The sequence below is a fragment of the Anabrus simplex genome, chromosome 3 (assembly GCF_040414725.1).
Source record: "Anabrus simplex isolate iqAnaSimp1 chromosome 3, ASM4041472v1, whole genome shotgun sequence".
In the NCBI taxonomy this organism is placed as follows: domain Eukaryota; kingdom Metazoa; phylum Arthropoda; class Insecta; order Orthoptera; family Tettigoniidae; genus Anabrus; species Anabrus simplex.
The window spans coordinates 26269944-26295852 of NC_090267.1; the positions used below are offsets into that span (position 1 = coordinate 26269944).

At 40.3% G+C, this 25909-nt stretch overlaps 1 protein-coding gene across 1 annotated transcript in view; it reads left to right on the top strand.

Moving 5' to 3' along the window:
- Positions 1–25909, top strand: part of LOC136866967 (interaptin) — a 258677-nt gene that overhangs the window by 18923 nt on the left and 213845 nt on the right. The window contains exon 2 of the mRNA XM_067144057.2: positions 20853–20970. Coding sequence (XP_067000158.2) covers positions 20853–20970 — 118 coding nt within the window. The remainder of the gene's footprint in view (positions 1–20852; positions 20971–25909) is intronic.

Here is a 25909-nt window from a genome sequence, read left to right on the forward strand (position 1 = left end):
TTCTTCCAATACTCCTTCATTTGCTGACTATGAGCCAGCTTTCTCTCCTCGGTCCACTTAGTTCCTGTAGTCTTCTTACTTGTAAGGGACGTTGGGAAAACTCCGTGTCGGATGGCTTGACGGAACAGTAGTCGGTCATGAGTTTGTCCCGGTGGGATATCTAGTTGTTCTATATCTGACTTAACTGACGTGATCCATTTGTTCTTAGAAGCCTTGCCTCTTCCTGTTACTGTGAATATCCTGTTGGTGAGTCTTTCGGAATCCAGACGGGCCAAGTGTCCATAAAAGGTCAGGCGCCTTTTCCTTATAGACGTGACGATGTCCTCCTGGTGTTCATACAGTTCATCATTATGGCGGATTCTGTAAGTGCCTCCTTCCTCTCTGATTGGTCCTAATATCCTCCTCAGGATCTTCCTCTCTTTTAATTCCAGCTTTCTGAGTGGGCCCTTCCTAGCCATTACAAGGCACTCAGAAGCATACAGAACAGATGGTTTGACTACCGAGTTGTAGTGTCTGAGCTTGAGGTTCTTGGAGAGGCACTTAGATGAATAGATACTACGACACGAGTGATAAGCCCTTTCAAACTTGGTACATCTGGCATCTATGGCTGGGTTCTCGCTCTGATTCGCAGAATCCATTCTCCCAAGTACTTAACCGCAGGTACTTTTCGTATGGTAGCGTCTGTGAGAGGAATTGTAGAAGGGGCCTCCTTGATATTGGTCATAAATTCAGTCTTCTGGATGCTGATTTTCAGACCAGTCTTAACCGCTACACCATAAAGACTCTGTAAGTTGTAGGTAGCCTCCTCTATATTGTTTGCCAGTAAAATGAGGTCATCGGCAAAGGCTAGGCACGGGACAATGAGGTTGTCTCTCTTGTACCCAAGCTTCAGTCCAGCTCCCGGTGGTAGCATAGTTCTCCATTCTCTAATGATCTTTTCCAGAACACAGTTGAAGAGAATGCAGGAGAGACCATCACCCTGTCTAACTCCTGTTCTGATTGGAAAGCTTTCAGATAGTTCACATCTGAACCTGACCTTGGACGTCGTGTTCCTCAGAGTGGCTTGAATCAATCGTAGGGTCTTCCCATCCAGACCAAGTTCCCATAGTATGGAGAAAAGGGGGTGTCTGTCCACAGAGTCATAAGCTTTCTGAAAATCTACTAGGACCACCACCCAGGGATGTCCACCTCGGCTTTTGTAATTGAGAACTGTCTTAAGATTGTGTATCTGTTCTGGACAAGATCTGGTCTTACGGAAACCAGCTTGGTATTCACCTAACTGTGAGTCTAGCTGTGTAGCGACTCTATTAAGCAGGGCTACAGAGAGGATCTTGTAGGTAATTTGTAACAAGGAAATACCTCTATAATTGTTGAGATCTGTCTTACTTCCCTTCTTGTGGAGGGGGTGAATCACGGCAGACGTCCATCCTTCGGTTAGGGACTCTGTTGTCCATATGTCCTTTATGATTTGATGGGTGCTCTGCAAAGACTGGTCATCTGCACGTTTCCACATCTCGGCAACTATGCCATCTTCACCTGAAGCCTTGTTGTTCTTGAGACCAGCGATGATGTCCTTTATTTCTTCTCTAGTAGGTGGTTGAGAATCAGGGTTCCTGTGTGAAGGCTCATGGAAAATAAGCTTTTCTTTAGGTTCCTCTGCATTTAGTAGCTTCTGGAAATAATCTGCAAGAGTTTTGGTGCAGTCTTTATTGTTCAGTTGAGGTTTTCCATCTGGCCCGTGGAGGATGAGGGTAGGAGCTGTGTACTGGGTCGTTTGCTTCTTAAGTCCTTTGTTCAGGTCTCTTGAGTTGTTTCTCTGAAAATTATTTTCAGCCTCTTGCATTAGGCTCCTGAGGTAATTTCTCTTGGCACTGCGGATGGTGTTAGCTGTAGCTTTTCTTTGCATGAGGAAGGCTTCATAATTGGCTTCAATTTTATGTTGGTTCCACCTAGTCCAGGCTTTACGCCTTTCTTCTATAGCCTCATCACACTTTGAACTCCACTTTTTCAGCACGTCAAGCGTTTGTTTGAGCTTACCTACCTTCAGTAGGGAATTAATATTTATTGTAGCAAAGTACTCGATGTGTCTCTTTGGTTGTCGTTTAGCAGAATTAGATAGAAGTGGGAAGCATGAAGGTGCAGGTTCCCCAGAATCCGATGACCTGCTTGCCCCAGACTGTGTGGGGGTGGATTGTTTACCACCTGGGGTACATTTCTGAATATTCTTTGTCTCCATGTTTCGAGTATTACGAGAGTCGTAATGGTGGTTACCTAAAAGGTAACGGGTTTTTAACTATCAAGGTTGTAAGCCTTGAAGCCATCAGCACTGATCGGCTCACCGACCCAGTTTCCCGCTGGGATTGGTTACCCAACCTTCCACTGGGTTGCTCGGTTTAACAGGGACACCTCTTGTAGGTTACATGCTGGAGTTGGAGTGAAAGAGGCTAAGTTGGGTTCTCTTGCTGAACCCAGTATGTTATAGTTACAGATGACAAGCAACGACGCGTTTCACTCCCATTTGCCCAGAGCCATGTGATGACAAAATAAATATTAATACTACATGGGGCCAGATATTGGCAAGCCTTTTTACCGGTTTTGAGTGAACCATTGTTTTTCTAATTTTCAGTGCATCACTTGTTGCTCTGGTGGAGCACCACTTTTCAATTTCTTCTCTCTTATGTTTCTAGTCTCCCACTGTAACACGTCCAACACCATAATCTGGAGCCACTTTTTGAAGAGTTTCCCCTTTGTCCAGTCTCTTTAACCCACTCAACTTGTCTTCCACAGAAACAATCACTTTCTTCCGTTTACTCGCCATACTGACAGAGGACATGAAAACTATAACATCCGCACCCAACGAATACTACACTGAACAGTGACTGAAAACTTGCTGAACCTGTCCTTGAGAAAAACCCGGTCCTACCACATGACTGCCAGTGCTTGTCCCACGCTCGCACCCTCCACACCGGGTGTCCCAGAATTGCCTCCACCTAAAGTTCAAATTAAGCCTACCAGTGTCGGATAACACGGAATGTCGGATAAGCGAAGGTCGGTTGAGTGAGAGACTACTGTACTTCATAAGTCACAAAATACATTACTGGTTAAGACCAAATTGTGTACGATTGTCAGTGTATATTTTCAACCAGATTTTACTGCAGTCATAGTCTAAAAATAGATGAGATAAGGTGACGGCTAAACAAAACAGCCACTGATAAAGTGATCCTTAACTGCAGGGTAGACAAACCATATAAAAAATGACAAAGATGGTTTTGGATTTACCTACAACGTGAAGGTCTCGCCTTAATCAATGGCATGTGAATGATGATTTACTCTACCGGTAGTTATAATGGTTCTAGTGCCATTGACTCAGTTTTCACAAACACAAGGAATATAAAACCAGATTCTCAGTGGGGAATTAAAAATATTGCACGGAAACTCTTACCAGTTGAAACAATATAATGGGATTTTATACGGTACTGTAGGTTATTTTATATAAGTTGAAAAGACTAGTATAATTGTTCCACCTAGTCAATACATTCAATTTATTACAATTGAAGATTGCAAAAACATCAGATTTAACATAACAGTACATGTTTCGGCCTCATTAGGTCATCTTCAGCTGCATAGAAATAACATAGGCTTAGAATTTATTTATTGAAAATTACAAAATTAGAGTAAAATTTTCAATCATATTGTATACTTGAAGAAAAAATAGTTGCATGCATCATTACATGAGGGAGTCGCTCATGTGGTATTATGAAGTCTGAATGGGTCTGGCAATGAACAGTTTAAGGTGATGTATGACAATGATATTATAATAGTTTTTTTCTGCTCCTTAAAATTTGTTTCAGGTAAAATGTTGACAGCTCAAAAATCTAATTCATTAGAACTGTTGTTCCACTTGATATGAAAACAATCTAGAATTTCTAAATTCGGGGTCTGTAGATGAATTGCAATCAACACCAGACAAGTTATATAAGTCAAACAGGTAGGGATATTAATACCTGCTACGAGAACATGTCAGTGCAAAAAGATACAATAGATTCTCAGCCATGAGTGAACACATGGAAGATTTTGATCACTCCTATACTTTCATGAAGACTATATGAACACAGTAAAGATCTTACAGAATGGCAAATTACTCAATATCTGGGAAGATATCCATACACAATTAGATCAAAGATTTAAGCCTCCAACCTCAATGCAATCTTATATGTTGAAATCATACATTTTTATACCCAAAGTGTAATTTATTGCCATCAGTTTACTAGATCAGGTGAAGGGCAGGCTTATTTCCAAATATGAAAGGTTATGTCAGATGCAGAAACCTCATGCCATTAGACTTGATGCCAGCAAAGTTGCCATAAATTGTTCCAATACTCCTCTAAATAAAACTCAACAGGCAGTTCTTATTAAAGGTCTCAGCTGTAGCGCCTAAAAGAATTCCAATTGAGGAACTTATTACATCTGTAGAATCCTTGGTACATTACTCCACACATGAAGAGGCTGAGGAAGTTAGACAAGAATGTTCCGGAATTCTCAAGACCGCTAAGCCACCTAAGTCCAACTTAAAACAAGGCAAAAGCCGGGTGCTAAAAGATATAAGGGACAGGTCTGATATAATCGTTCTCTCCGCTGATAAGGGTAACGCGACAGTCGTGATGGATAAAGGTGATTATGAGAACAAGATCTTGTCTTTATTAGCAGATTCTATATACAAGATTAATAGTCGTGATCCTACAACTCTCTACTCAAATGCGACCGTAAAATTGGTCAAGCAATCTTATTCCAGAAGATACTGCGAAAACTCTCCTTCCAGGGGGTGCTGTTCCTCCGAGATTGTAAGGGCTTTCTAAAATACACAAGGTATTCGTCTTAGGCCTGTTGTTAGTATGATTGGTTCCTCTACATAGGCCCTTTCTAAATATTTAGGTAGTATACTTCAACCACTCCTTTCCTCTATTAAGGGTTCCACACACTTCATTGAGTCTACTTCAACCACTCCTTTCCTATATTAAGGGTTCCACACACTTCATTGAGAAGTTAAAAGCTTTATCGCTTCAGCCAGGTGATATGTTAGTGAGTCTCAACGTAGTGTCTCTATGTATACAAGAGTACCTATTGAGGGTGTTATGTTCCTCATTAATAGTATTTTGACTGAAGACATTGCAAGACTTTTCTGTCACTCCATGACCTCCTCCTGCTTTCTATGGAATGTGGAATATTATGAACAGAGAGATGGTGTGGCCATAGGAATTCCTCTCTCTCCTGTTGTGGCTAATTTCTTCACAGAGAACTGCAAAGAGAAAGCTTTGTCGTCGGCACCTTGCAAAACGAAGATCTGGTGGCGATATGTGGGCGATACATTTGTTGTTTGGACGGAAGGTGAAGACACTCTTGGTCAATTCCTTTTTTTTTTTCTGCTAGTTGCTTTACGTCGCACCGACACAGATTGGTCTTATGGCGACGATGGGACAGGGAAGGACTAGGAGTGGGAGGGAAGCGGCTGTAGCCTTAATTAAGGTGCAACCCCAGCATTTGCCTGGTGTGAAAATGGGAAACCACGGAAAACCATTTTCAGGGCTGCCGACAGTGGGGTTCGAACCTACTATCTCCCGAATACTGGATACTGGTCGCACTTAAGCGACTGCAGCTATCGAGATCGGTGGTCAATTCCTGGATCAGCTTAATCACCAGCACCTTTCCATTTGTTTCACCATGGAAGTGGAATCTGATGGCAAAAGATCATTTGTCACCAAGAAAGAGGATGGATCTTTAGGAGACAGCATTTATTGTAAGGCTATACACACCAATAGATATCTCTGCAGATTCTCATCGTCACCCTACCCAGAAACATGGTATCCTTACAACTACCAGGGCTAGGAGGATTTGTGAAGTGTCTGGTCTACAAGAGGTAATTAACACCTTGAGAACCACCTTTGAGAGCAACGGTTATAGCGAAGCTTTGATCTCTATGGTTCTGAAACCAACACATAATCGGACGTCTGTTACGAAAAAAAAGATGTGAAAGGAACATCTTACCTACCTTACTTACGTAACATGATGGGTCGTATTGCAGGTACAGTGTACGAACTTTATATGGAACTTCAATTAAGATTGGGTGACTCCTGCGACCAACTAAGGACAGTTTGTCTAAATTTCAACAACCTGATATCTTCAGAGTTCCTTGTACTTGTGGCAAGGTTTATATTGGCAGACTTTGAGAACAATATTTATTCGCACTAAAGAACATAACAGGTGTATCAGACTCAACCAACCTGATAAATCAGCTGTTGCTAATCATGCCATAACATCTGGTCATGATATGTTCTGAGGAGTGGATGTTCTTGCCTGTATAAAACAATATTGCCCCAGAATCATCAGGGAGGTGGTTAAAATACATAAACACCCAGATAATTTCAACCACTATAGAGGTTACAACCTCAGTGACTCATGGCTCCCTGTTATCAGAACCATCAGAAAATTATGCTTTACTGTTGCCATTCGTTGTGCCAAGCATGGGGCTAAAATGGCATCCCTTTTACATCTTAGGGCACCATTTTTAAAGTTCTTTGTTGCTTTCTCTTAGCAACCTTTGATGTGTCATGTTTCATTATTCTCATTTTATTCTGTTTTCTCCTGATGAAGAAAGGCAAGGTTCCCTTTGAAACGCTTTGAGAGTGTTTATATAGTTCATTAGGCCTATGCGGCATAAACCCAAAATATACATCATGAATAGCTACATGGGCTGTGAAAGTCTAAATGATAATATCATGTCGCTGATGTTGAAAAATGTGATAGGAAGAAATGTACCAACTACAGAGGTGTAACTCTGTCACATGGCCTCAAAATCTATAAGTCCTTTCTTAAATGCAGGATTAGAAAATAAAATGTCAAACCTACACTTGAGGAAGAACATGTATTTAGACCTCATATATCAACTACAGATCTGCCACCAGGGAGAAATGCTTATAACTTTTTCTGGACATCGAAAGAACGTATGACAATGTATCATACGGGCATTTATTGGAATGTTTTTGAGACATAAGAAAGTGCCAGATCACATCATAGCACAAGTACAATTATTATATGATAAAATCAAGAGTTGTGTCCAGGCAGGTCAGATTGGTTTGAAACGAAGAGTGGAGTCCACAAGGAAGTTGTCTTTCACCACTCCTTTTCATAATCATATTGGATGAAGTTTTAAAGCCGGACTGAGTGGCTCAGATGGTTAAGGCGTTGGCCTTCTGACCCAACTTGGCAGGTTCGATCCTGGCTCAGATGCTCAAATACGTCAGCCTCGAGTCGGTACATTTATTGGCACGTAAAAGAACTCCTGTGGGACAAAATTCCGGCACCTTGGCATCTGCGAAAACCGTGTAGAAGTAGTTAGTGGAACGTAGAGCAAATAACATTATTATTATTATTATTATTATTATTATTATTATTATTATTTTGTTATTATTGTTATTGTTGTTGTTATTATTATTATTATTATTATTATTATTATTATTCTGCTAGTTGTTTTACGTCGCACTGACACAGATAGGTCTTATGGCGATGATGGGATAGGAAAGGGCTAGGAGTGGGAAGGAAGCGGCCGTGGCCTTAATTAAGGTACAGCCCCAGCATTTGCCTGGTGTAAAAATGGGAAACCACGGAAAACCATCTTCAGGGCTGCCGACAGTGGGGTTCGAACCTACTATCTCCCGAATACTGGATACTGGCCGCACTTAAGCGACTGCAGCTATCGAGCTCAGTATTATTATTATTATTATTATTATTATTACTATTATTATTATTATTATTATTATTATTATTATTATTATTGTTACGGAGCTTTCCGTGGTAGGTAGAGGTGAAAGAAGGTGCGGGTGTGAACGGGTCTCAAGCTACGAAAGTAAAATTAATTTAAAATTTAACAAGGTTATATTTTCTTTTCAAAATAAGGAAATAACAAGCATGGCAGGTACAAAGTAGCAAGTCAAAAGGGTAGTTACAATATTTACAGTATTTGGGCTTCGCGCCCTGACTTCACAATGCTTGGGCAATCAGCTCAGTTTTACCCCAAACACAAGTTTCAACAGAGGGGCAGAAAACCCCATTCATGCCTAGGAGCCCTTGCTCCAAATTACACTGAAAAGCCTCCACGAGGCATACAACACTCAATTTTCAAAAAGAGCCACTCTCTCTCAACTTTAAGCCTCTCAAAGGCCACACCAAACTCCACCTTCGAGTTGTCCTCACTGGACATAGACACAGGGGTAAAATACCCAACCTACTGAGGTCTATTAAATGAAAAGAAGGTTGATTACATGACCTCCAAAATAACAATTTGAGAGGAGGCGATCGGCACTCCTAATACACTTTGTTTGTAAAACCTAATTTGGCTCTTAGGCCACTGATGCAAGGGCTAATCCCATACTACGGAGGTGACTTTAGAAAAGAAACAAATTTACATAATGTTAAGGAAGAATAGGTTGAGAAAAAAGTTCACCTCAAAACAATATGAGTGGGAGATCGAGAGGGTTAAGCACTCTCTATCCCAATATGTAGTTTAAAAGGTAAAATAGATACCAGATTCTTTACATTTTTAAGGAAGGTTACATAACGGAAAAACTTCGGACCCGCCCCGAGAGTTAAACTGCTGAGCTAGCAAAGAAAGAAGTTATTAATTGGCCATTACCTTGTTGTTGACCGCTGCCGAAGAAAGAGGCGCTTCCCGCCCCCTGCTATGTACTTTACACACTGAAAGATGGAACAGAAGTGGCGCAGAGACCCTAAAATCAGCAGTTTATATACTCTCGCGGAAGGTTCTAGGCGTTAGGGGAATGAGAACACCCGCCCACAATCACTTTATTGGAGAATAAAGAGAAACCCCTACACAAGATGAAGAAGAAACACATTATTGGTGGAAAATTAAGTTAAGAAATTCGGGATTGGTTGAATACAAAACAAGGAGAAAGAGAGGGGTATACAGCCAACTTAAACCATAACAGAAGGAAATTTAACAAGAAACAAACTTTTGAAATAAAAATTTCTCCAAAGAACAGTTCTTTTTCTTCGCACTAGGGTGCACTATTGTAGTTCTTCAGTAGTGTCCTCTAGAAGAGAAAGTTCACACTTCTTACTTCAAGCAAAACAAAAACACATCAAAAATGACACAGTTCTAAAACTCCAAAATTTACAGGTAGTGACATCTTCTGAGAAAGTAGAAAATTAATACCGTCAATAAAGTTCAGGTTTCCTCCAGCAGAGGAGTTTCAACTGGCGCACCTTTTGAATTAGCGGCGTGGAGGTGTACCGCCCTGGTACAATTATTATTATTATTATTATTATTATTATTATTATTATTATTATTATTATTATTATTATTGATGAAGTTTTAAAAGCAGTTGAAAGAAAGTATCCATCAACTACCCTGGTTTTTGTTGATGTATTGATATGGGGTGAGACAGAAGCTAAAGTACAAGCTGGACTAGATCTTTGGCATGAAGCTTTTACAACCTTAGATTTTAAAACCGTCAAATCCAAGATAATTGGCTTGGTGACGAGTAGAAACTCTCCAACTGTTTATCTAAGAATTGGAGGTGAGGAAATGGATATTGTAGACAACTTCCAGTACTTAAGTGGTATTCTGTCTTCAGACAATACCATGCATCAGAAGATTAACAACAGAATTTAGAAACTTCCACATTCTCTCATGCTATATGTCAAATACTTTGGGACAAAACATTTCCGTTAGTTTCCAAGATTAGCTTGTACACAATATATCTGGTACCTATATTGACATATGGTGTGGAAGTAGCGACACTTACTGGATCAACAAAGTCTTCTTCAACAGAAATGAAGTTCATTTGTTCTTGTCTACATAACACAAAAATGGATAAAATGAGGAATGTGGATATCCAACAGCAGCTTGGATTGGAAATAAACTTGCTGGAGACTCTAGAAGTGAAGAGATTGAAATAGCATGGTCACATAAAAAGGATAGATCCCCACAGGACTCCTCGAGCATATTTTGACCACAGTGTTCCTGGGAAGAGACAAAGAGCAAAGAAATGATGATGCTGATGTATTCTACCATATACACACACTCTTGTAGCTGTTCCAAAATTGTCAAGCCCACTCCATTTATTGCCTCTCGGCCATCACTCCAGTATAGTGTATATCCTTTCCTCATTCTCTTCTTTCCATTCCCCTTCCTGTCTGGGTCATAAGGTTTATTATGCCCTCGTTCATGATGTTGGCTACTAGTCGCCCAGTTTTCACAGTTCCCCCAGCACCCAAGGAACTGTGCGTCGCTTGCAGGGTACGCCCTAATCTTTTCTGAAGCAAGTTTACAAGTATCTTCTTCTTTTACCGCTTTTCCCACATCTGTGGGGTCACAGATGTGACTGTGTCGCACATGTGGATTTGGCCCTGTTTTATGTCCGGATGCCCTTCCTGACTCCAACTCTATATGGAGGGATGTAATCACTATTGCATGTTTCTGTGGTGGTTGGTGGTGTAGTGCGTTGTCTGAATGTGGAGAGGAAAGTGTTGGACAAACACAAAGACCCAGTCCCCACGCCAGAAGAATTAATCGACTCAATTAAAATTTCCGACCCGGCTGGGAATTGAACCCGGGGCGCTCTGAACCGAAGCCCTTAAAGCTGACCATTCAGCCAATGAGTCACACAGGTTTACAAGTACCATATTCATATTTAGGTTATTATTACGATGGAGTTGCCCCTACCAAAGGCATTTCATGCCTTCTGCTGGTGCAACTCTGTTCACTTGAGGAGCAAATGCATTCTTTGATTGGTTTGTGGTATTTATTATTTGTACAAATCTTGCGTTGGATGTAATGCTAGCCTGGTTAACACTGATCTTTGCTTCTGGCACCATGGTCTATTCTCTTTCTATCCTTAAGGGAGAGTTTTTCCTATTCCCATTACTCATTTTAAGCAGCTTGCTTTGACTTTTTCTATCCTCATGAGATCAATCATTGGGAGTTTTTCCCATATCATGTCTATTCCATAAGTTGCTATTTTAACCATGTGATGTGTGACATCATAAACATGGCTAACACACTTTGAAATTATGATAAATTCCTTATCTATGGAAATAAATGATTTTTGCTTCTAATAAGTTTGTAATTTTAACATGTTAAAATTTGCCTAATATGTTTCAAAATTTCTAGAACCTGTTCTGTCAACAGTCTACTTTTTTACTGAACCCATCCACCCATTTAATTATTTATTTATTTATTTATTTATTTAATTATTTATTTAATTATTTATTTATTACTGATCAGAAAACCCTCCAAGAATTTGGAGACAACATAAGACCAAAGCTACATGAATTTAATAAAGATGAGAATGAATCAGTCTTGCAAACATGGGATAAAATGAGAGATCATTTCCTCATCTATTCCTAAACCAGATACTAGAACTTCAAATGCGAAACACCCGTGGCTTTCACACACCACATTATTGCTAATTGAAGAGAGAAGTAATTTGAAGAAACGTGGTATACATACCATGAAGGACAATGATAAATACAAGACACTTTGCCTTGAAATGCAGTGTAATTGCAGATCTAACAGGACACACGTTCTCAACAGTGTATGCGAGAAAATAGAACAACATCAGAACCAGATATATGACCTATATAAAAAAACTGCACAGCATTACCCAAAAGTTTAAACTATACACATGGGTAATAAATGATGAAAATGGCAACTTCATTGGAGATAAAAAGGAAGCTGTAGAAAGGTGGAAGCAGTACTGCAGTAAACTATATTATGAAGAAAATAACGTATTAAATAATGAAACAACCTCAATCGGAACCTGATATTTTGTTCAGTGAAATAGAGAATGCAATTAAACATTTGAAGAATACCAAATCCCCAGGTATTGATGGTGCTTCAGGAGAAATGCTTAAAGAGATGGGAGAGGAAGGCATCCACATATTGCACTCGTGCAACGAGGTTTGGAGAACAGGGGAGTAGCCGAAAGACTGGATAAGTTCTTTCTTCTTAATTCCCCTGCACAAGAAAGGGTCCGCTAGGGATTGCTCTAACTACTGAAGCATAGCACTTGTATCCCATGCAAGCAAAGTCCTACCACAGTCTAATATGTACAGTCACGAAGCACTGATGATATTTTTCATCCGAGGCGACTACAGCGCTCCAAGCGGCGAGGTAGAGGCAACTTGCTAGCAGACAACAGGGAACGAATTACCACTACAGTCTAAAACGGTTATAACTTGTGATCCATTCATGCAAATAATGTCCTGACAAGTTTATTGTAATCCTTATGAAATAGTGGGGGAGGTCAAACAATTTATTTCGATGAGGAGTTTGAGGATAATATCGAAATATTTATTTAATCTTAAGGAGTTATGGTTTTTTTTTTTTCCGCAGAATATAACATAAAATCGCGTCCAGAGGGCAGCCGGTTCGAAATACGTATCTAACATTGCAGACTTTTTTGTAGAGGTTTTATCCTCTACAATTCGTACGCTTACACATGGGGTCTATTGTTGACGGTTCAGGCTGCGTAAGCCAAGAAAGCAAGTGACCGATCATGGTAGAATGCTGGCCTTCTTAGCCCAACTTGGCATGTTCGATGTCAGTCGGTCACTTGCTTTCTTGGCTTACACTGCCTGAACCATCAACGATAGACCCCAAGTGTAAGCGTATGAATTGTAGAGCATAAAAACCTCTACAAAAAAAGTCTGTGATGTTATATACGTATTTCGAACCGGTTGCCCTCAAGACACTATTTTATGTTATAGTCCGCGGTAAAAAAACCATGACTCATTAAGATTAAATATTTCGATATTATCCTTGAACTCCTCATCGAAATAAATTGTTTGACCTCCCCCACTATTTCATAAGGATTACAATAACCTCGTCAGGACATTATTTGCATGAATGGTTCAGAAGTTATGACAGTTTTAGACTGTAGTGGTAATTCGTTCCCTGTTGTCTGCTAGCAAATTGCCTCTACCTCGCCGCTTGAGGTGCTAGTGTTGCTCCAGCTGTCAAGTGGATGAACCTTCCTCTTATTAGAGCTTCGCGACTGTATATATTAGACTGTGGTCCTACTACACATACTGATTCAACGCTTGAAGCCTTTCTTACAACCCCAGATATCCCTGGAACAAGCAGTTTTTGTGGAAGGTAAAGTTACATGAGAGCAAATTCTGAACACTAGGCAGATAATTGAAAAATGTCGTGAGTTTTGTGTTCCTGCTTTTATCTGCTTTGTGGATTACAAAAACGCTTTTGACTGTGTTGAATGGGACAAACTATGCAAAGTATTAGATGAATTTCATGTTCCAGCACATCTCACATCATTGCTGAAAGGCCTTTATGACAGTAACTTGGCGACCTTAAGGGTGGATGGTGATACCTCAGACTTTTTCAGTGTATCCTAAGGCATAAGACAAGGCTGTGTATTGTCTCTCCAGCTATACAATATCTATGCCGAGCACATCATGAGGAGAGTACTTTGATGGTTGGTTGGTGGTAACTCAATTGCTGGATGAAAAATCAACAACCTGTGTTTTGCTGACGACACCACACTCATTGCCAGTAGTGAAGGTGAGCTTGCAGATTTACTTGCAAGACTAAAGGATGCAAGTCTCGTTTATGGATTAGAAATAAATTTGCAGAAGACCAAACTCATAATTGTTGATCGTGGAAATCAAGTGCACCTCACAGATCTTAGAAGTGAAGTTTCCACGGTGTGAAGAATTATTTAGTTTAATTTCCGGGTTGAACCGTGTTATAGTTGTCTGTACATCACGTACAGTTTGCCGATGTTTCAAATACATTGCAGTATTCTTTGTCAAGGCGACTGAAATACCCCTACTTGATCCAAGGTAATCAGTCTCCCAGGCAGCAATTTACACTACTAGAGTGGCCCTGACCTTGGCCTTTTATATCCCAGCCTTTCTGGCTGATGTAAGCCCTGGCTGTCTCGTGAGCATTCTGGAAGGTATGTGTCACAGTCAGGTAGTGGGGGCTTTCCCGCGCTGTTATGCAATGGGGTTTCGGCCCGTGTGTTTATGTTGTGGCCTGTATGTCTGAAACTATGAATGATAGGCATCCAAGAATTACTGATTTTATATCCTTCTTCTAAATTTATGTTGTTCGGATGTTCCTTGATTTCGATAGCCTCGCAGATTTTCCTTTCCAGATTCCAAAGAATAGCTGCTAGGATCTTGGTCTTGTCAAATTATATTCCGTACCTTGTTTCGTAGGAATGCTTGGCTACCGCTGAAATATGTCTTTTTGGTTCTTGGTGTGATGGATATGTTCTTTTAGGCGGGTGGAGATCAGATGTTTTGTTTCACCGACATAACAAGCTCCGCAGCTACGTTCAGTGTGATATACTCCAGGAGCCTGTAATTATGTTGTGTCTTTTACTGGTGGTAGATAACGGGCTAGCTTATGGTGAGGTTTATAGATGGTTTTTATGTTGTATTTGTCCAGTGTCTTGCTGATCCTGTCTGTAGTATTTTTAATGTTTGGCAGTATCTCTGTTTTCGGGCGGGTCAGTTCTTCTTTCCCGTTGTTTTCTCCTACGGCGGCCTTTAATTTGTTCTCTTCTGATTTTTTAAAGACTCGTCGGATGTTATTGAGCGAGTAGCCATTTTTTCCTGAGGGTTCTCCTGAGGTTTTCTTTCTCTTCCTCGAGGTGCTCTGCGTCTGATATTGCTATGGGCCTGTTCACCAGTGATGTTAGGACAGCCTGCTTTTATGATGGGTAATGATGAGACGAGGCATGTAGGTACCTGTCTGTGTGAGTGGGTTTCCTGTATACTGCGTGACTCAGAGTCCCATTCGTGCTGTGTTTTACTAGAACATCCAGGAACGGTAGTTTTCCGTCTACTTTGATTTCCACGGTGAACTGAATATTTACGTGAATAGTTGAGATGGTCGAGAAATAGCTGCAGGTTATTGCTGCTGTGAGGCCAGATTACGAATTTGTCGTCCACAAAACGGAGAAAATATTTTGGTTTCAGGGTAGATGTGGCTAAGACTTTCTGTTCGAAGTGTTCCATATACATGTTTGCTATTATTGGAGAGAGTGGCGACCCTATCGCGGCCCCTTCTGTCTGTTCGTAGATATCCCCGTTGAAATAGAAATAAGTGGCGTTAAGGCATTCTTTAGCTAATGTTGACAGGTCTTCTGGAAGTTTCTGGACTAATAGCGGAAATACTTCTGTTAGCGGCACCTTGGTGAAAAGTGACGTGATGTCAAAAGTTACTAATAAGTCCGTACTTTCAAGTGATTGGTCCTTAAGGAGCTGGATGAAATGTCAGGAGTCCTTCACGTAGGTTTCAGTGTGTCCTGTATGTGGCTGAAGTAGTCCGGCTAGGTAACGGGCGATATCGTGCGTCGGAGATCCTATATCGTTCATGATAGGTCCACGATCACCCCTTTCCCTACATAACACGCTCCGCCCCTTCGCTAGTGCTCGCGGTCTGTTGTCTGTCATTTCGGAAGGCAGTTCCTCTCCGGCTTTACTCTTGACAACTTGGTGCTTGAGGTGAGTTTCTACTTACAAACAAAAGTGTTTTCCTTATTTCAGTTTCTGTTACGCAAATACGTAATATATTCCTCCTTTTAGGTCCGTCTTGGATCGAGATATTTCTAGAATCTCAAATCCTTTGAACGTAATGTTTTCAAGAAATCCGGTTCACCAGTCTACTATTATCAAGTCTATCCATAATTAAGGACACTACGATCAAAACATAGACTATTAACACACATTAATATTATTCAGCGGCATTGTATTTACAAAAGATGGTCATTTAACTTCACATTCTACCAAGACAGAGAGAGTGAACCCTTTTTATAGTTCGCTAACATACATTTTATGAGGAACTGTTTTTCACTTAAGACCTTCACTATAATGGACCTCCATACCAAACATAAACATGTTTAATGTTTCAAAAGACATCAGCCAAATTTATTTTAATGCATGTCAATAACTAAATTGTACAATTGCCCAAGAACCACTGAATACCCTTAATGTCAAAAGCGGGTGTAATTTTTTAAGAGATAGATTTTACCAAAGACTTGTATTGCAAAGAATTTCCATACCAAGTACAAATATGTTTAATGTTCCAAATATGACATTAGGCGAATTTATTTTAATTAGAATTTAATTTAATTTTAACTAGAATGTATAATGGGCCAAGAAAAACTGTATGCCCTTAAGGTCTAAGCAGCTGTAAAAAACTTTTTACCGGGCGAGTTGGCCGTGCGCGTAGAGGCGCGCGGCTGTGAGCTTGCATCCGGGAGATAGTAGGTTCGAATCCCACTATCGGCAGCCCTGAAGATGGTTTTCCGTGGTTTCCCATTTTCACACCAGGCAAATGCTGGGGCTGTACCTTAATTAAGGCCACGGCCGCTTCCTTCCAACTCCTAGGCCTTTCCTATCCCATCGTCGCCATAAGACCTATCTGTGTCGGTGCGACGTAAAGCCCCTAGCAAAAAAAAAAAAAAAAACAACAACTTTTTAAGAGATTGATTTTAACTGAACTAGATGCTTAATCAGCAATTTGCAACAAGTGCAAGGACTTGACAACGTTTTAACTATTTATATCCAAAAGATTGTACAGTGTTAACAAATTATAGTATATCACATAAGAAATATGCTAGTAATTTCAACAAAAAGTTTCATGGTGTACACCTAATATATAAAATAGTTTAAGAGTATGGTTCAATTTGTATATACATATATTTTAAAATTATGTTAATATAGATTTGTATAAAGCATTGTAACAATTTTCCTTTGGCTGACGATGGCAAATACAAATGCCGAATCCGGTCCCTATTTTGAAATCTAATAAATATGTGATGAATTAATGACGTCACACTGTTATAGTATTGAATAGGTGGAAACAATTACCCTCACCCCTTAATGTAAATCTGGATTCAGTACGGACTAAAAATGAAGTTTTTTACATTAAACTCAGTAATGAGTAATATGAATGATGATGATTATTTATTTATTTGTTGGTTGGTGGGTGGGTTGGTTGATTGGATTTATTTGATTAATACTGTAGGATTTCTTTTACCGTTTTGGTGTACTGAGGGAACTGCACAGCGACCAGGGCAGGAACTTTGAGTCGAGGCTAATGCAGGATATTCTGCAACATCTATAGGTGTTCGGAACACCCATATAATGCCTCTCCACCCTCGGTCGGACGGCATGGTGGAACATTTCAGAAAGATCCAAGGAGCACCTCAGGAAGGTTGTTGCAGCACTGCAGAGGTACTGGGATGAGAGGGTCCCATGCAGGGGTCGAAAAATACCGGGCGCCCAGTCGCCATGGCGCCTGAAAAGTTTTACCTGGCGCCTGAATTTTCATATTCGGGTTTGAAAATTTATTTTTTGAAATGCGGAGTTCCCTTACATGTACTTTCCCATCACTTTACAAAGTAACAAGTCGTGTGGTGTTTCACGTTTTTTCTGTAGCTCATATATTCAAATATGTGCAATAAACATTTTCTGTGTGTTTGGCGGCGTTTTGAATTCTGTAATTGCTCTTCGTACCTTGGAACTGGATGTTTCAGTTCTGCGCGGGAGCTGCCTAGCGGTCATGGGAGATATCGTAACCCGTCAAACAAGTATCCTTTCATATGGACATATCGTAACACATCGAGTTCTATTACAGATGATCAGCTATCGGTAGCCGAGTACAAAGATCAGACCAGAGTTGTGGAGAAATGCAGAGACCTACTACGTTAAATAATTCCACAAACACTTCATTACCGCCATCCTTCCCGTCACTAGCCGTTCCTCAGCTATTGCTGGCTGCCGCCAAAGCAGTGCTGATCGGTGCTGATACTGTAAATTCCCGTGTAATTCATTCTTTGCATTTAGAACATATGGAATGATGTGTTTATCAATTCTTGTATTTTCATCGAACAATATTTATACTTTTAATTTAATTACAGCATCTTGGTATTGAACGGTTTGCACTTTATAAATACGGTAGTTTTTATTCCTGTGCGTTTATGGAAAATTGGCAACGTAGCATCAGACATCGAAGCCCGCGAGCTCTGAAGCCATTTAACGCTGGTGTATTTCACGTTTCTATGCTATACTTGAGAAAATCGGCAAACTGAAACGAACAAAACCGCACAAATTGACTGATGCGAGTAACAAACAGTGTACTCTTTCAGATTTCTACGTAAGTAGGGCCCGTAAATGTAACACATAGTGATACAGAAGGGAGTGAATGTGAGAAAACACGTGATGGAAGTGCCGACTGTAGAGTTCAGGACGACCATGACCAGCGTGAAATTTATGGTGTTCAAGACAATAATAGGTCAAACATAAAAAAAAAGCCGAAATTTCAATTTTCAGGCAAACGGTAATAATTTCAGCACTTTGAGCGAAGTGCGTAAAGAAAATGAATGCTAATATATCACAGCATATGAATGCTTTCTTCATGGCATCTTATCATATTGCAAAAAATAACAGACCCTACACTGATTTTGAAGGTTTGGTTTCATTGTTAAGCAAGCTGAATGTTACTGATTCAGAGAAGTATGAGAATGAAACACAATGCAGAGAATTGTAGCTTGAATGACTACCGTGGCTGTGCTATGAAGAAGGAATTGCGAAGTGTAAATTATGCAGTAACTTTCGTAGTATTGCCGACAAACATTCTAAAGGTGTATCCGGATTTTCAGGACCACTTAAACCGGAAACGTTTAAAACATTCGAAAAATCCTAACCTCACTCGAAGTGTCAGGAGGCTGAAAAAAATGGCGTAACAGCCCCAAAGGGCCTTGGCCTACCAAGAGACTGCTGCTCAGCCCGGAGGCCTGCAGATTATGAGGTGTGTGCGGTCAGCACAACGAATCCTCTTGGCCGTTATCCTTAGCTTTCTTGACCGGGGCCGCCATCTCACCGTCAATAGCTCCTCAATTGTAATCATGTAGGCTGAGTGGACCTTGAACCACCCGTCAGATCCAGGTCAAAATCCGTAACCTGGCCGGGAATAGAACCCGAATCCTCCGGGTAAGAGGCAGGCACCCTACCACTACACAGCGGGGCCGGCAGGAGGCTGAAAGTTTCATGAAAAATCCCGAATATGCACTTTTAGCGAGGTGCGTCAAGAAAATGAATGCTGATATGTTACAGCATATGAATGCATTGTTCATGGCATCTTATCATACTGCAGAAAAAAAAAAAAAAAAAAAGACCCTTCACTGATTTTGAAGGTTTGTTTGCATTGTTAAACAAGTTGAATGTTACTGGTGGGAAATCAAACAGGCACATGTAGTGTAATTTTAAAAGACGCTGACCTTGAAGGTGACTGGTGATTATTTGGGTTAGTATCTCTTAAAATATAAATTTCCATTCTTATATAAAATGAGATTTTACCACTAAGGTCACACTTCAAAAATAATACGTAGCTTTATCCTAGTCTAACCTGTGGTGTTCATAATCTATATTTGCGAGAAATGTGCTGGCTCCTGATAAAAAGGGGCTGGCTACTGAATTATTTCTATTTTCTTCTACCCCTGGTCCCATGCTTCCTCATGGCCTACCGAGCATTTGCCTACAAGACGATGCGTATGACACCTGCCATGCAAACTGATATTTGGATCGGTACAGATCAGGAACAGCCAGCAATGGACTTCACATAGGAGTTGGTGGACCAGGTAAATGACATCCACAGCTATGTCTGACCACATCTGAGGGTAGCCAGAACGGTATGAAAGCCTGCTACGACCTGCTTGCGAGCTGTGTGGGTATCCAGGAATGTGACTGGGTTTGCCTGAACCATCCTGAACAGGTGAAAGAGAAATCACAGAAGCTGCAGTAGCCATGGGAAGGCCCTTAAACTGTTATCACCAGGATCAACGATATCGCCTACAGTGTCCGGAGGCCTCCCCAAGGAATAATGATGGTTACCCATCTGGCGCCATATTGTGGGCCGTATGTGACTGTCCGCAATTATGTGCAAGACTTCGGGGAGGGGCATGATGGGTCGGCTCTGCCCCATTTTTACTTAGAAGTTGACTCCCATGCAGCCAGCTCATCAGGAAAACAAGTCGAGAGCGCAAGGCCAGCCTCTGACATCACTTTGTCATCTCCTTGGAGATCTAAAAAGATCTGGAAGATTAATCTGGATCATTCTGAATCAAGAGAACTCGGTGACTTCCTTTTTTTGGAAGTATCTTGAGGAGCTGCCTTCGTTATTTAAGGCGGACTGGACAAGCTCAAACGTTTCAGTAAAGTGTGATTGTTGAGTGCAATATGGAGTAGAATTGGATTGGTGGACTGTTCCAGTTGTGAAGTGAGTTTCCATTTTGTCGTGAAGCTGAGTCTGTTTTCTGTGGGGTCAGGTGTTGTGTCAGCATTGAGTCTGTGAAGACTGTTGAAGTGTTCAACCGACGAGTGAATGACGGTAACTTGTGTTACGTGGTCGACAGTATACGATGTATAGTATTGGGAACTGTGCAGTGCATAACTGGAAACTGTGTGATTGTGTTAATTTGTAAGTGATTGTGCATAACTGTAAAACCAGTGTGACTGAGATAGTGAGAGTAGAGAGAACATAAACTGTGGAACTTGTAGGTTAGTAAGCACTTGTAGTACATAAATCTTAGACATGGAATTCAAATGCTATCAGTTATGTGGTTATTTCTTACCCTTTTGGTGCATCATGTTACAATACATATTGGAGAACTTGGATCAGCTCAATATTGTAAACTTGTGCTTCATTTAATGTTTTGTATTTAAATATTTTTATAACAGCATTGTGAACTTTTCTTTTTGATTGTGCGTGATATATAAATAATATTATTTGGATGTGATTCTAGGTTTTGTGGAGGTGATATGTGCAACATTTTTGAGTATCTGATGACTGTGGTCCATCCTGCACCAGTGGTTGAAGCTAGAAGCAAATATGAAATTTTACAAGTAGTTAAACAAGATGATGTAAGTTATTTGATTTTATATTAGACTTAATGATAATGCTCCAGAGATCTTTTACACACAAAAGAAGATTGTCTTACTTCTTTCTTTTATTTTGGCATACTTTTAATGCTGACAGAAATTTGATGTTCCAATAATCCCTTTAAAACTATTTATGCACTGAAAACTTCTTATAATAAGCACATTAATATGCCTAGATTAAAAGTACTAAGACATCATATTGACATAAAAATTGACAGAGCAAGTCCGCCGTGCGGTTAGGATCACAGAACTGAATCCCACTGTCGGCAACTCTGAAGATGGTTTTCCATTTTCACACCGGGCTGTACTTTAATTAAGACCACGGTTGGTTGCTTCCTTCCCACTCCTAGCTCTTTCCTATCCCATTTCTCAAGACCTATTTGTGTCAGTGCGACGTAAAGTAAAATTGAAAAAAAAAAAAGTTTTATTAAATCTCTCTGTAAATAAACATATTGTGGAAACCATATGAATTATTTAACTTGTAAAAATTTCTTTAATATTGAAGCGTTTGGATATATTTTTCTTAAAAATGAAAATCCCAATAAATAATGGCACTCACATTTTTAATTCTCCACATTCTCAACTTCTTTTCCGTTACAGTTTGAAAATGATAACCTACAACCTGTTTTCCAGTCATTGACTGGGTCAGGGATGTAATGAATGAACCATATATAGGCTGTTAGTACAATGGGGTCGCTACTGCCAAAGTGATTTATTAATGACTGATAGATGCTATGAAATGATAATGGAGAATGTCGCTGGAATGAAAGATGACAGGGAAAACTGGAGTACCCAGAGAAAAACCTGTCCCGCCTCTGGTTTGTCCAGCACAAATCTCACATGGGGTGACCAGGATTTGAACCACGGTATCCAGCGGTGAGTGGCCAACGTGCTGCCGTCTGAGCCACGGAGGCTCCCGTTACAGTTTACGACCACCAAATGTTAAGTTTTCCATAGTTAGCATTCTTCTGTTGCTTCTTAATACATCCTTATAGCGGGAAAAACTTCTCTCCATCTCACAGGAATTTAGGGGTGTGTATAAAAAAGCTGCAATTTGATCTGCTTTTAGTGGTAATTCACAAGGTAGCTCGGAACGTTCCCCTTGCTAAGATTTCTTCAGTCTCATGCATTTTATTATATCCTGTGTTTTTTTTTAAGAATACTGCGCACATTTTCCTTCACTACATCGCTAACACTTTGAGGTATCAAATTTAATTTAGAGGAGGTGGTTTTGAAGTTCATTAATGACTGGTATAAACCTCCGTGGCTCAGGCAGCAGCGCGCCGGCCTCTCACCACTGGATTTCGTGGTTCAAATCCCGGTCACTCCATGTGAGATTTGTGCTGGACAAAGCGGAGGTGGGGCAGGTTTTTCTCCGGGTACTCCACGAACCTACTACGCTGGCGTAGCATGGGGAGAGGTGATACTCCCTCGTGGCACGTCCCAGGTGGCGGATAGGGGGGTCCTAACTGGCTTGCCGGTGGAGTTGAGGGAAATAAAATACCTCTCGTGGGCTAAACACACGACTCGCTGTGGGTGGGGGATGCAGACAAAGAATTCACCCACGGTATTTCCTGCCTGTCGTAAGAGGTGACTAAAAGGGGCGACTAAGGGATGATCAAATTAGAACCATGAAACTACTTGTGATTAGTACCACCACGCGGGGAACACCATGGGTCGCTTTTACTTGGGTGTAGTAAGACTATGTTGGTTACCAAAAATGTTTGTGATTAGTAGCAAACGAGAGCGTGACGGCTTTTAGAGTACCTGTGATTAGTAACACTATATGAGCGACACCATGGGGTGAGGGAACCCACGGTTCTGGCTTGCCTATTATTAGTACCCACTATATAAGGAACACCACAGGATAGTATGAGTCCCTGTGGTTAGTACCCTTATGTGATGAGCACCATAGGTTTGCGTTGCCTGTAAATGGCGCCACAATGTGTGAAACAGCGTAGGTCTGTAATACATGTGCGAATTTCATTACCTGTGAGTAGTACCATAATGTTTGGAATACCGCGAGTCTACGTTAATCTTGATTAGTACCGCAACATGACAAATACCATGGTTCTATTCTCCTAGCGATAACTACCATTGTGAGGGACCGCTGACTTGGATTTTGGACCCCTTTCGCTTCCAAGTATCATCGATTCACTATTGTGCTATAGAAGCAGTCCCTTGGTCAGTAATGCTGTTGTTCTACGCCAGCTTCTGTGCATTGTTATTTATAAGTTTCATTTCCGTATTGATTGGATACACATATGTGGACAAGAAAGAAATTCCACCCATCAATACTATTTATTTTAAAGCAGACTTACATCAGTACCGGTTTCGACTGTATACAGTCATCATCAGCTGATAGATCACAATATTACATCCATTAGGCATTGGTGCTTGTTACAAATATGTTGTCATCCATTAGCGCATTCGGATGTCTAATGGGGTTGTGGGTAAATTGTAAATATTAAAGTGAATATTGTTGTCAACAACACGGATTTTATAATTCCTTTATATATATATTAGTCTGACATGTGAAATGATTAATAACGTAAAGTGTAAACATTTCTCTACCTTGTACCCCCTGTGGGTGGGGACGATAGAATAACACCCACGGTAAGTATTTCTGAAACACTGCTGTGTCCAGGAAACGGATATATGTCAGGATTAATGTTTTGTTCTCCAATTTCCAGTTTCTATGGTTGTTTTGTGTCACCAGCTACACGCGTTTGGAAGGACCTTGCACGGCATTTTCACTCTTACTTTCTTCAGTGCTCTTCGCATTCGATTAACTTTCATTGTTGCTCTCACTATCCTAGAATTCTGATTCATTTTCCAAAAGGTAATTATTGCCATAATCACCATCTAAAAGAATGTCTACAAGAACATTCAAATCTTGTCGTTATCGCAATGCCAGTTCTACTGCATAATGGATACTGAATACAGATTAAAATAAACGTTTGTTAAAGAATCCCGTGTCACACAAAAATATAGACAGCATTGTTTACCGACAGTACTAGTTTCTTACAGTGTGTATTGTGAGAACTTATGTTGAAAAGGGAATCTAATATACGAATATCGGCGAGGCACTGTGTCATTGCGAGCTGAGCTCGTCCTTTGATTTATGTGCCAAAACACTGGGCGCGACAGCAGCTCATAGGTCAGTAATCACTAATTTTCCTTTATCCTTATTACAACAATTTCAACCCTAAGAAATTTCTGACTAATTTTATGTTACCAATATAAATGGTCCCTATTTCAATTACTTTAAAACTAAGAATGATTCTTTCCACTTCATTCTGTCTCTTGCTGTCCTTGACTACGGAACACCAGCTACTTCCCTGTATTTTTGGGACCATCTCTATAATGGACGTCTTGTTTATTTTTCTTATCCTGTGATCCCATATTGTTGCAGTGTAAGCCCATCTATCTTCATGCACCCTGGCCACGTGTCCACCTTAAATTCATTTAAGAGACCTCGCTTCCACACTTCATCAATAATGTAAAGTTCCAAAATTCTTCTCTCCATTTTCTGTTGACACAAGTGTATCATCTTGATCTCTCTCTGTGTGAGAGTCCGAGTCTGGTTGTCATATAGAAGAATTGGAATAACGGAGCTTTCTAAAATTTCAAACCTTTTCTGAGTGTTCATATATTTGTCCAGGAGAATGAATTTTAGCCCTCAGAATTTGCCCCTGGCAAGTCTTATTCTTCTCTGAAGTTCCTTGTCCAATTTTCCTTTCAGGCTCTTACCGGCATCACCCTCTAGGACCCCAGTTACATCCTAGCGGTGATGAGGTTAATAACCTTACCCACCAGCAGAGGTAAAAAAGAAAGAGAGAGAAGGAGAGAGAGGGGGGGAGAGAGAGAGAGAGAGAGAGAGAGAGAGGCACAGCCTGGTGTGAAGGTTGCTATTGTGTCCGCCCCCAATGGGTAGATAAAGCAAACACAAGAGAGAACAAGGGGCAAAAGTAAAACAAGTCACCGTACATCAAAAATCAAGGATAAAAACAACAGAAGCCAACAACATGATACTAAAATTACCCAAAAGGAAAAATAGAGACACTTACCCAAAACGTAGAGGAAAAGCGGCTTAAGGCCCGTGGACACCCAAACAAGAAATAGTTGCAGCGCTGCACCAAATGTGGTAAATGAAAACCAACTTTTAAGTGATATGGAAGAAAACTTTAATAGGAATTAAAATGAGAGGTAACAATTCAAAAAGATAATATCTGGAGGAAACCTAGGTTCATCATTAAAGGAGAAGATCAAAATCAGATAATAACTTGAACCAGGTGTTAAAGAATGTAAATACTCGTTTAACAGTAATTGGATTAACTTGCAAGAACTTAATATGTTTAGTTAATAAATAGCCAACAAGGCAGCTTTAAATAAGAAAATGTAGACTTCATTTAACCAATAATAAAGGAACTAATCCGTAAATATCAACAAGGAAAAACAACAGTGACCTCCATACCTCAAACAAGATAAGTAAAATATTGATTTAAATGTGATCGATCACGCGTTAAAGAGAAAAACAAATACCATACTTAGTAAACAATCAGTAGTTCCATGACCTTTAGGCCGGTTGCCTTTTAACTTTACCACAATTCATTACAATTTCTACCAAGGGCAATTTCCAAGGTCATACGAAAATAATGGTAGAAGCTATACATTTCGCCCGGACAAGGTACGAGGCGAAACGACAAGGAGGAAGGCCAAAATTAATCACTTTATATGAAAGAAAAGCCAACGATACCAGGCAACAAAAATATTTCATCCAAGAAAACACACGAACCAACAACAATCCCCATTAAAAACAAAACCGCCCACAATTACCCAAACACGCGTTGCCATAGTAACGAAAAGCGAAGCACAGTCTACAAATAAGAAGGAAAACAAACGGTTTTAAAATTAAATA